Raw genomic sequence first — 12,479 nt, 5'->3', positions numbered from 1 at the left:
GCCATAGTGAGCAGTTTTTCCCTTGGAAAAGTATTTGGAAGCAGAAGATCCCCTCTAGAGTGGCTTTCTTTGTATGGACCGCAACCTTGGGGAAATGTCTGACAATTGACAATTTAAGGAAAAGAAAAGTTTGCATTTTGGATTGGTGTTATATGTGCAAGTGTAATAGTGAAAGTGTTGACCATCTATTCCTTCATTGCCTGGTTGCTTCGGAGTTGTGGGATATGGTTTTTGGTTTATTTGGAGTTTGTTGGGTCATGCCAATGTCTGTTGTCGGGCTTTTTGCTTGCTGGCAAGGTCGTTTTGGTCGCCATCGTAATGGAGATATTTGGAAGGTTGTTCCTCTTTGTTTGATGTGGTGTATTTGGAAGAAGAGAAATAGTAGGTGTTTTGAAGACATTGAGCGTTCCATGCCTGATCTTAACCTTCTATTTTTCCGAACCTTACTTGACTGGTTCTCTATGTGGAGAAACCAACCGTTTTCTTCTATTTTGGATTTACTTGACTTTTGTAATGTTTGTTTTTGATTTGTTCACCCTTGTATACTCCCTATGTACTTGGGTGTCTCTCTCTTTTTGATATCAATGAATCTTTATTACTTATCAAAAAAAAAGAGTGAACAAAGAGAATAAGAACAACAAGGCTAATGTGCTTCAATACTAAAAGCACTCAATATTCTTTTTTATCCACTCCATCTATTCTTTGAGTACATTGAATACAAGTTTATAAGAGGACTGTTTCTTGTGCTTGCATTAGAATTCCTAGTTTGACTAGTAAACTTAAAAGCCACACTCTGATTATTTCGGCGATAGTGTTTTCTAGAAAATGAGTCATTTTCCAAAAAGTATTTTCTTTAAAACTATCTCTTTTTCTATATTTGGTTTCAACTTTAAATGAGTTGAAATTTTTTTTCCTAACTTCCTTTATTTAGCTTGCTGTGAGATAAAGTTTTCCAAAAAAAATTAGTGAAAAACAATTTCTAAAAATAAGCCATACTTTTTCTATTTTTGTTGACCAAAGATAGTTTTCCTTTAATTTATTTTTTCTGAAACTACCAAAACTGGAAAACATGAAAAACTAACTTTACACAACGTTTTCCATCGAAATAAACGAATTGCTAATAAGGTATTAATTAATAAAAGACTAACTTGGACTCAAAGAAATGCAACCTAAGATACTTAGGATCTCCTATAAAATTTGCTCAACTAAATTTACCAAACTACCCTTAATTCCCATGGATGTATGACTTGAAACTTATTATTGTACAGATGATCATGTTTTTATTTATTTGTTGTATAGTTTGCTTCCACTACATTATTTTTATAAGAGTGTCTCCACTTCAATTTATGGATAGTCATTATTGGGAGGCAGATGTAGGTATTCACATTCTCATAGAATGTGTAACGAATCCAGCTGGAGTACCTGGTGTTGGTGGCATGGTATTTTGGCATAATAAAATGTCATGGCTGTAACTTGGAGCTATTTATTGTACTTACACCGATGCTTTTTTGTCTCTTGTATTAGGTGGTGCACTTCCACCACATTCGTTTTGAAATCCAAGTTATAAATTCTTTTTATTTAATGTGTTGTATCTGTCACTATTACTATTTAATCTTAACTAATTATACTATTGTTGTAATAATTGTTATGAAATTGAATTACTTTTATTTTCCAGCCTCTACCTTTAAAGCGACTTACTGAGGGTCTTAAGGCGACAAAGAGATCTGGTGATAACGAAATATATAAGCTCTTCACTAATGTTTTGTGCATATATCCTCCTAAGGTAAATGTTTGACTTGTTATTTAAAATACTAGAAAATAGGTCATTGTAATATGCTTTATAAGTATGATAATGATATTTTGTTACTTATTTCTGCCAATGAGCTTCAGCTCAAATCTCACCTACTCTTGTAAATAACAAGGTAGAAGGTGAGGTTTTTGGTTCATAACTCAGTGTGTGTGTGGCCTGTGTGGGCTTTAGCTCAAATAATACTTTCATTCTTCCAAAGGAATGGGTGGAGGGTGAGGTTAGTGTGTTCAAAGCTCTATTGGGTGCATGTATAATGTACCAATAACAAGGAAAAACAATAATTTATAGTGTGTAACTGACCAAGAAAAATATATATATTTTTTTTGTTACTCATTGCTTCCTTGGTTTTCTTTTGGCCTTTCTTTGCATTATCTCACTGGTTGGGTTCTGCTAATTAACATGTATGTCCTACTTTTTCTTATTCATTGTTGCTCTTTTTGGAAGACTTGGCATTACAATTTTTTGTAAGGAAATTAGGATGCAAACAAAGTGATTCTGGTTGCCTCCCGAAATTCTAGTTGGCCAAGTGTTTGTCTAGGTCCAATCTATATTTTGTGGCTCACAACATTGAAATTGTAACATATATCAATTTGGATTATATGATGGAGATACCTGCATGTTGTGTAGACCTGGGATTCATCCTTTATCTGTGTTGGGTTGGTACAAATATAATATTTGATTGCTCATTGCATCTTAAACAACTGGTAATTAAAGTAGGAGTTGGGTAGGGCATTGGTGGGAGCACTGTGATTATGTAACCAAAGCATGTAGTTCCTTTTTAGGACTTGCTACTTATTATGGGTATAGCCTGCTGAACTCCATTCTAAGTGCGTTCGCAATTTAGCTAGGTTCCTTGGAATTATAAGTATTATTTTTTAAGTTTTGGAAGAAAAAAAATCCAATAATATAATTTGGTGTCAAAGGATCAGTTGTGGGGGGGGGGGGGGGATATTTGATTGAATTGAGCTTTCTAGTAGTGGCTCAAGCATTTGGTTTTAAAATTTTTAGTTAATTGGTTGTATACTGAAGGCACTTGTTGAAAAAAGAAAAAGAAAGAAAGGTGTGTCTACTTAAGGCATCCATTTTGTGCGATTAGTACTCTTGACAATATATTCAAGTAAAATCACAATTTATGCTTCTGTTTAATTATACATTGTATGGACGGAAGTATAATTATCTACAACCCATTTAGGCTCTTCTTTTGAGGTTGAGCCTTGGTGCGATGGCAAGTGCCTTCCACCAAAAACGGCAGGTCACTTTTGGGAATCAGCCTCTCAAATAAATTGGGGGTAAGGCTGCTTAGCATGATCGCTTTTAGACTCGACAAAAGTGGGAGATTTGTGCACTGGGTATGACCATTGAGGCTCTTATTTCACATCTAAGCCCTCATTTTTCACTTTAAAAATTTTCAATCCAGTTGGTTCATTTAAACAATGCATATAATTTTTTGGGGTTGTAATTTTTTGTGGTTGTCATAATCTTGATCTTTCCTTGCTTTGTGCAGGAGGAGGATCTACTTAGAACATTCCATAAACAGGTTGAAGAAGACAGGAGGATTGTGATAACACGTAGCAATTTAAATGAATTGCATAAGGTATGGAATTAGTTTTGAAGTTTTTTATTTTTTAGGGGGGGCAGGGGGTAATTTTGGATAAATCTTTACTGGTAATGTCTGATGGACTAAGGTGCACTTCTGAATGGTGTGATTTTTACAGTGCCCATGTTTTTGATGTTCTTGCACTATTTGATTTTTGTTATTGATTTCTGAAGCTGTGTATTGCAGGTTCTTGAGGAACATGAGCTGTCATGCATGGAACTATTGCATGTAAATACTGATGGTGTGATATTGACAAAAAAGAGTAAGAAACTAGAATGAAGATTCTTTTGTAATTTCTGCTTGTTAAGAAACTGCAGTGGTATTTTCAACCCCAAGGGGTAGCTGGCTGGGGACCACACCTCATGAAGCGGAGGTTACTAGTTTGGATCTCTCCTCCTCCCTCCCCTTGTGGCTACAACTTACACACACACACACACAAAACTTTAGTGGTATAATTCCTATTTTCTTAATATCATAGTGTTGTCAAATACTGAAAATAAGTAGATAAATTCATGGTTGTATGGTATAAGATAAAGAATGAATGCACATATGAGAATTAAATGCAGTACCATCCTAAGTACAGCATGCATATCACCTTAAGTCTAGTTTATTGCAAAGTTATAATTACTGTAGGTCTGTAGCATTACAGCATCCAGAATTTACCATTCCAGCCACCAATTCAGTACTCTTACTCTGAGGCTGTTTTGGTCTATAATATTGTTTCAGCCTGTTCCAGCTGTTATTTTTTGTATTAGTTTTCTTAATATATATATATATATATATATATGATATATCTCTAAAAAAATAAAGGAACAAAATTTTAAAAAATATAGTTTGATAGGTCTATATGTGCTTTGCACTTGTATGATCATGATAATGGGTTGGAGGTTTGCTTGGAATTTGTTAACTTTCTCTATGTTAAAATGTCCGAATCCCAAAAATCTAGGTGTTGTAACATCCAATTGCTGTATGGCTTGTGATTTAGCTCTCAGGATAACTTCACACGCAGAATGGTTACTGATGTGTTGTTGTCAATTACTAGCCAGTTTTATCTGAAGATCATTATTATCAAATTCATTTGCAGAGGCTGAGAAAGTTGTTGGCTGGGCTAAAAATCATTACTTGTCTTCCTGTAATCTTCCGTTGATAAAAGGGGAAAGATTGTACCTACCTCGTGAAAGGTATAGATTCTTTTCATCGCTAAAAATTATTTGGGTTTCTACAACCTTGAAGTTGATTGTTGTTCTTATGTGCGTGAAGCCTTGAAACTGCGATTTTGAGGTTGAAGGAGCAAGAAGCTATATCTCGAAAGCCCTCACAGAGTTTGAAGGCATGTTTCATCAATTACTATCCAAATAGAAATGTTAAACGGCTTTGTATCTTGTGTACACCTCTAACACATAAATGATGACAGAACATCGCAAAGGATGAGTATGAGAGCAACTTTATTTCAGCTGTGGTGCCCCCGGGTGAAATTGGTGTCAAGTTTGATGATATAGGTGCTCTAGAAGATGTGAAGAAGGCACTGAATGAACTTGTTATTCTTCCAATGAGGAGACCGGAACTGTTTTCCCATGGAAATTTGTTGCGGGTATTGATTTGTTCCTTTTATGCGTTTTGATCAGGGTTGGATGGAATTTGTGGTGTGCTTTTTCCATTATGTGATTTTGTGAATGCTTTTGTTAGCCTTGCAAAGGAATATTACTTTTTGGGCCTCCTGGAACTGGGAAAACCCTTCTTGCCAAGGCGCTTGCAACGGAAGCTGGGGCGAACTTTATCAGCATAACTGGTTCAACTCTTACATCAAAGGTATGCAGAAAAGGAGATGCTACATTATACGAGATTGTTTAGGATCTAAATACTTGCAATGCTTCTTATAATTTTGTAGTATTCCAGTTCCAGTTCATGGCTGTTTCATCCTCTGAGGACTGATGCTATTTTCCTTTTTTTTTTTTTTTTTTTGGGCTGTTTTGGCTATTGTGGGATGAATGGAGTAATTAAGTTCATATAACTTGGTTTCATGCTGGCTATAATGAATTTGGATATCCATACAAGCATAGTTGCAAATTCTTCTTTCAAATTCCTTGGTATTTGTGTGTGTGTGTGTTTTCCTGTGTTTCTAGTATACTTTTTTTTTTCTTGGCAATGAACAATGGATAAATTTAATTTACATTATCTTCTTTTGCATCCTGAAAAATCTGATCCAGGTTTAGAACAAAAAGTATTTTTATGAATGACATCATTCACCAAGAGTCTTGTAGTTCAATTGACACCTTCCATGTTTCTAATGGAAATGTCTAGGGTTCAAATCCCCCCCCTCTCCTCCCCCATAGAATCATTAAAAAATAGAAAAGGAATGGCATCATTCAATGTAACTAGTCTTCTCAGTATTATATCTGCTGAAATGATGAACAATTAGAGGTGCCTCTGCCCATTCCGATGGAATTGTAAATCTGATGGTGTGAATCAAGTTTTTAAAAACCGGACTGGACTGGCTGGTCTGACTGCTTGAACCGGGAATCAGAGGCAAGTACAGTCCGGAAAAAATGGCTAAAACCGGGAACTGGAGGCAAATCTGGTTTTGCCTCCAGTCCGGTTTTTAAAACATTGGTGTGAATTACTGATTTGGAAAATTATTGATTCTTTGATAATTTGTGAGGAAATGCTGTGGAATATTATTTAAACTATGCTGTGTCTTTTTCTGGTTTCATTGTAAGCATTAATCATATTCTTTTATTCTTTCCCTTCTTAAATTATTATTACTAGCTTTAGCCAAAATGGCCCTTGCAACCCCTTATGTATGAGAGAGAGAGAGAGAGAGAGAGAGAGAGGGGGGGGGGGTATCTTTCTATTGTGCTCAGGAGATAATTAATTACAAATTTGTTACTTGATACAGTGGTTTGGAGATGCTGAAAAGCTTACCAAGGCTCTCTTCTCCTTTGCTAGCAAGCTTGCTCCTGTCATTATATTTGTTGATGAGGTGAGTTTCTGTTAGGAAATACGTGCAGTTGATGATGAGGTTGGTTTTTGCTATGAAAATATGCAGTAAAACAAACTGGTTGTTTGTGTCACATATCTAAGTATAATTTCTTTATTACTTGGGAGAATTTGGAACATAATTGCTTATGTACATTGTGAACCAAATACTGTCATCCCTTCGATTTTTAGTTTTTCATTTTAGTAACAACAAAATTTGTGCAAAGATGCAACATCACAGAAGAGGATAAACAATATTAAATCAGTTGCATTATCATATAAAGGAATAATTTGTGACCTCCATGAAGGAGCTACATGGGTTCAAAGACAGAGACTGCAAAGGTATCCCTTTTTTGATAAGTTGGACTGCAAAGGTATTCCGTGCACCCTATGTTGACCTCAGCAAAGTATTCACTATTCATTACGCAATACTGAACATGAACATGGTGAAGCTGCTAAACCCAAAATTAAGATTTTTTTTTTTTTTTTTTGTTTCTCTGTCCTCCACCTCTCTTTATGCTTAGAATTGTCAATTAAAGGGTCAAACATAATGTAGATTGTTGTAAGACATTTTTTCTTGATATATAAGGCTTCCAGGTCGTTATCCCTGACACTTCATACAGTATCTGTCCTACTCCTACAACTGAATTCTAAAGTCCAACAACTGTGAAAACTTCCCCATTATATAAAAAATGCACCTGTGGCCTATCTAACTCTAAATCTCAATGAAAACTATGGGAGGGTTTGAGACTTAGCTTTTTAATTGTATTTTTCTGTAAAAATAGTGAATGTTTTTGTCATGAATTTATATTCTCAGTATTATCTTCACATCACCAGTCTCACAAGTCACAACACAGTGCACCTTCTTTTGTATTGTAGAAGTTCTATTTAAACAACTTATTGACATTCCGTAACACATGTTTGAAACCAATATTGATAATTTCGCTAACAAGGCTGTCAGCTAAAATAATGGAAAAACTTCAGAATATGTTTGAATTTTTATTTTTTGAAGTTTCAAAATTACATTTGTTAGAAATGTGGTCAAGTGAATTAATTTAACATTTCTTAATAACTTAAGCTTTTGGGACAATTTGTAATTTAACATGGTATTAGAGTAAGAGATCTTGAGTTTGATCTTTGGCATTACTCTGCCTCTCATTTAAAATGTTAAAATCCCATGTGTTGGAGCCCACTTATTAAGGGGGAGTTTAGGCCCACTGATGTAGGATCTTTAAGAAATTCAGCACTATACTAGGTTTCTTGAAGAATTCTTGAATAAGGATTGACGTTTAAGAGTTTAGGTTAGAAAATAATGAATATTGATGGCTGTTTTGGGGCTGAAACAGGGGATAAACAGAAAATAACATAAATAAAACTCTAGGCAATCACACCTAGGTCTTCCTAAGCATCACACCTAGGGTTCCTTGGCATCACACCTCGGAGAAGTTTGCATCACACAAACAAGCTTAAAATAAGCTGCTGAGTTTTATTAATAAATCACTATATTCTGAAATAACATGACCACAAAAGAGCCTTTATCCCTTTCCTAGAGACTATAGTTATCCCTTTCCTAGGACTTGGACTCTAAATAACCCATTCTGAGAATGAATAAGAACACTAACAACAATTAAATATAAGACGTAATAACTCCTAAACCAAATAGGACTCTAACCATAAAATAAGACTCATGTGCCTTTGGTACAGCCAATGACAGCCCATTCCAGATTTCTGGAAATTACCAAATAGCCCTTATTCTAATAGAACTTAATTAAATCCTGATCCAGCAGCTTCTCAACCTAAAAGACTCAATACTAATAACTAAAATGACCTATCAAAGGTACTATGAAGGTCCGACATCAAAACTAGACCACAATTCTTTTTTTTTTTTGGATAGGTAATGAAAGAATTTTATTAAGAAAAAACTAGCCAACCCGAGTATATTGGGGATGTACTGTGGGGACAAAAATCAAGAACCAAAATTATAATGATCAAGTAAAGCAGGAAGGGAAAAACAAGAAAAATGCAACAAAGCCGCTCTCCAAACAAGGAGAGTATGCAAGAAAAAAGACCTAATCTCTAGCAAGGACTCGCTCACATCCCTCAAAGCATCTAGCATTCCTTTCTCTCCAAATACCCCTCATCAAGCAATGCGGCACAAGTCTCCAAAAAACAATATCACAATTTTGCCTGAATTTACCTTGCCAAGACTCAAACAGCTCAAATACCTTAAGAGGCATAACCCAATTGAGTCCAAACAAACAAAACACCAAAGTCCACAGCTCAGGAGCTATTAGGCAATGAAGCAGAAGGTGATCCACCAACTCCCCACACCTTTTACACATATAGCATCGATCAAGAACAATAATACTCCTTCTACGAAGGTTATCAGTTATAAGAATCTTACCTAAAGAGGCTGACCATGAAAAGAAAGCCACCCTTGGAGGGACATTCGATTGCCACAAAAACCTCCATGGGAAGGAGAGAATAGGAGGGTAGAAAGAAAGATAGAAACTTCTAACCTCAAAACCTCGACTCCTTGCTGGCTTCTAACAAACCTTATCAGGGCCAACCTCCCGCACTTTCGAAGAGTAAAACAATGGCCATAAACCGATCAAAAGAGTCTTCTTCCCAATCTTGCGGTGCATGATGAAATTGAAAATTCCAATGAATCCTCCCACCAGTCCAACACAAAACCTTCGTCCTTGAAGAGTCCCTTGCCCTACTAAGGCAAAAAAGATCTGGAAAAGCCTTTTTAAGGGTACAATCCCCACACCATGCATGCTTCCAAAACTTCACTCTAGTACCATCACCTACATCATACTGTAGGAGTTTAAAGAAGTTCGGCTACCCCCTTCTAATAAACCTCCAGAGGCTAACACCATATGTAGTTGTCACCTTTTTCGTTTACCACCCATCCCAATCATCCACACATTTTGCCTCTATAACCCTTCTCCATAAAGCATCTGTATCTAACCCATACCTCCACAACCACTTGCCTAACAAGTAGAGTTAAAGCTTCTCAATCGTCTTATACCTAGCCCTCCAACCTGCAATGACTTACAAACCTTAGCCCATTTCACCAGGTGTAACTTAGAATCACCACTAATACTACTCCAAAGAAAATCTTTGTGTAATTTCTCCATGCGATTAGCAACCTTCCCTGATATAGGAAATATGGAAAGGAAATAAGTAGGTAAAGAGGAAAGAGTACTTTTAATAAGAGTTACATTACCCCCCTTAGATAAATAAAGTCTCTTCCACCCTGCTAGTCTTCGTTCCATCTTCTCTAATATTGGGTTCCAGATTGACAACTCCTTGAATTTAGCCTCTAAAGGAAGTCCCAAATATTTCAAAGGAAGGGAAGAATGCCTACAACCTAACAACCCCGCTAACACATCCAGATTACATACCTCACCAACTGGTACCAACTCTCATTTTCCCAAATTAATTCTAAACCCTGAAACATCCTCAAATCTATTGAGAATCCCCCTCAAAGTAACCAACTGATTAGGGTCAGCATCACAAAAAGATAAGGGTGTCATTTACAAATAAAAGACGAGACACCATCATCGATGTACTAGGAGTAGAACCTACAGAGAAGCTCAAAAACTGTCCAGCAGCTATAGCCACATCCAACATATAGCTCAAAGCCTCCAAAACAACATCAAAGAGAAATGGAGATAGAGGATCCCCTTGCCTAATCCCCCTAGAGCTTCCAAAAAAATCCAAAGGACTCCCATTAATCTAAATGGAAAATTTAACGGTAGAAATGCAACGCATAATCCATTTTCTCAACTTTTCTAGAAAACCCACGATGCTGCAACATATACATTAGAAAACCCCAATTCACATGATCATATGCCTTCTCCACATCCAACTTATACAATACCCCTGAATCCCTGTCTTCAATCTACTAGCAATACATTCAGAAATAATTAACATGGAATCCAAAATTTGTCTACCTTTTACAAATGCATTCTGAGAATCTGAAATGAGCCCATGTGCCACCCTTGAGAACCGATTAGCCAACAGCTTTGAAATAGTCTTGTAAATCCCACCAACTAAATTGATTGGCCTAAAATCCTTGATCTCCATAGCATCTGTCTTTTTAGGAATAAGGGCAAGAAATGCAGTATTAAGACTCTTGTCAAATACAGCTTAGTATTAAAGTTTTGAAAAACTTCCATAATCTCAACTTTCAACACACTCCAACAAGACTGGAAAAAAGCCATGGAAAACCCATCAGGGCTAAGAGCCTTATTGCCATTAAAACCATGGATCATCCCATACACCTCATCCTCATCAATCGACCCATCTAATCAAATAGCATCCTCCTCAGAAATTCTAGAGAATTCCACGTCAAGTACAGGTCTATTAACCACATCTTTAGAATAAAGCTGCCTATAGAAGTGAGAAATAAACTCTGCTATGACATTCAGATCCAAAGACAGCTCTTCATCCACCATAAGCCTATCTGTGGAGTTAAATCTTCTGTGAGAATTGGCTAAACGATGGAAGAATTTAGTATTCCTATCTCCTTCTCTAATACAAAGTACTCTAGATTTTTGCGCTTAACATATTTCTTCCAAAAGAGAAGCTTTTACAAGCTCCCCTCGGATTCTTTCAAAATCTAGCTTCTGCTCCTCCGTTAGACCACGACTTTCCTCAATAGTTTCAAACTTACTAAGATCCTTCCACAACTGTTTTCCTCGTTCTTCTACATTTCCAAACACCTCAACATTCCATTTTTCAAGTCATTTTTCAACAACTTTAATTTATTTGCCAACACAAAACTTGGAGCACCTTGAAAATGATAGGAATCCCACCAGAAACGCACCCTTTTCACAAAGCCTTCATCCTTAAGCGGTTAAGCCACATGTTCTCAAATCTAAACAGCCTCCTACCCTTATGCTGGAAGGATCCACCCTCTAGGACAATCGGAAAGTGATTTGATAAAAGCCTAGACATTCTTCTTTGGCACACAGTAGGAAACTTAGCCTCCCAATCTGCAGAGAACAGAAATTCTGTTCAACCGCGCCTTCGACTCAATTTCCCTAGAATTAAGGCCAGGTAAAATTTGCTCCTTCTATGGGGATATCAATAAGACCTTGCTCAGAAATAAAATCAGAGAACTCACACATAGCAGCAGTAAAAATAGTGGAACCACATGTTTGGAAGGAAATCTTATCGCATTAAAGTCACCTCCCATACACCAAGGAACATTCCACCAACTGCTTAATCCAAACAATTCCTCCCATAACAGCCTTCTATCACTCACTGAGTTAGGACCATACACTCCAGTAAATGCCTAAACAAATTGGTCAACCACACTTTTAAATTTACAAGACACCGAAAAGCTTCCCACTGCTTCCTCCACTTTATCCACAACCCGCTTGTCCCACATCAGCAACACCCTTTCAGAAGCTCCACAAGAACCTAAATATGACCAGTCAACATGTTGGCCACCCCACAAACTGCGAATCACAGCTCTGGTTATCAACTCCAATATAGTTTCTTGAAGACAAACAATATTAGGCCTCCAATTTCTAATTAGGTTTCTAACCTGAAGCCTTTTATCCCACTCATTCAACCCCCTAACGTTCCAAGAAATAATCTTCAAATTCATTGATGTACCACAACAGTCCTCTCACTACTGACACTCTTTAACTTAGCTTACCCATATTCAACGTTCAAAAAGCTCATTAAATTCTTTAGTTCCCGCTGGCCCTTCTGCCTTGATGAAACCAGCTTCTTCTGACTACCTACCTCCTGTTGTTGCTTATTTTTATTTATTTATTTATTTTTTCTGGCCTCTTAAGTCCCCATGGGTTTCCTAAATGCCTTAATCCTTTTAGTTACCCACAGTGATAATTGATTGCTATCAACATTCTCCTTACAACTAAGATCTATCCCAGAATTACACTCAATTTCCAACGAAATTTCTGTGACCAAAGGTACCACAACTAATGGCTCCCTACCTCTCTCCCAAGTCAAATCAACCTTTCATCAAATTCCCATAGCTCATCCTCCAACCCATTAACAACAGTCAAAGAATCAACCACCTTATCACGCTTGTCTGCCCAGCTAACAATTTTC

The 12,479-nt window shown here is 36.7% G+C and overlaps 1 protein-coding gene across 3 annotated transcripts in view; it reads left to right on the top strand.

Annotated features, from left to right (window-relative positions):
• LOC115981875 overlaps positions 1–12,479 on the top strand; it is a 42,367-nt gene that overhangs the window by 19,127 nt on the left and 10,761 nt on the right. For all 3 annotated transcript variants that reach the window (XM_031104293.1, XM_031104292.1, XM_031104294.1), the window contains 8 exons: positions 1,676–1,783; positions 3,315–3,404; positions 3,594–3,669; positions 4,492–4,588; positions 4,668–4,737; positions 4,822–4,998; positions 5,094–5,216; positions 6,304–6,387. In XM_031104293.1, coding sequence (XP_030960153.1) covers positions 1,676–1,783; positions 3,315–3,404; positions 3,594–3,669; positions 4,492–4,588; positions 4,668–4,737; positions 4,822–4,998; positions 5,094–5,216; positions 6,304–6,387 — 825 coding nt within the window. The remainder of the gene's footprint in view (positions 1–1,675; positions 1,784–3,314; positions 3,405–3,593; positions 3,670–4,491; positions 4,589–4,667; positions 4,738–4,821; positions 4,999–5,093; positions 5,217–6,303; positions 6,388–12,479) is intronic.

Source organism: Quercus lobata, chromosome 3, assembly GCF_001633185.2.
Source record: "Quercus lobata isolate SW786 chromosome 3, ValleyOak3.0 Primary Assembly, whole genome shotgun sequence".
Classification (NCBI taxonomy): Eukaryota; Viridiplantae; Streptophyta; class Magnoliopsida; order Fagales; family Fagaceae; genus Quercus; species Quercus lobata.
This window is presented reverse-complemented; position numbering and strand designations above follow the sequence as displayed.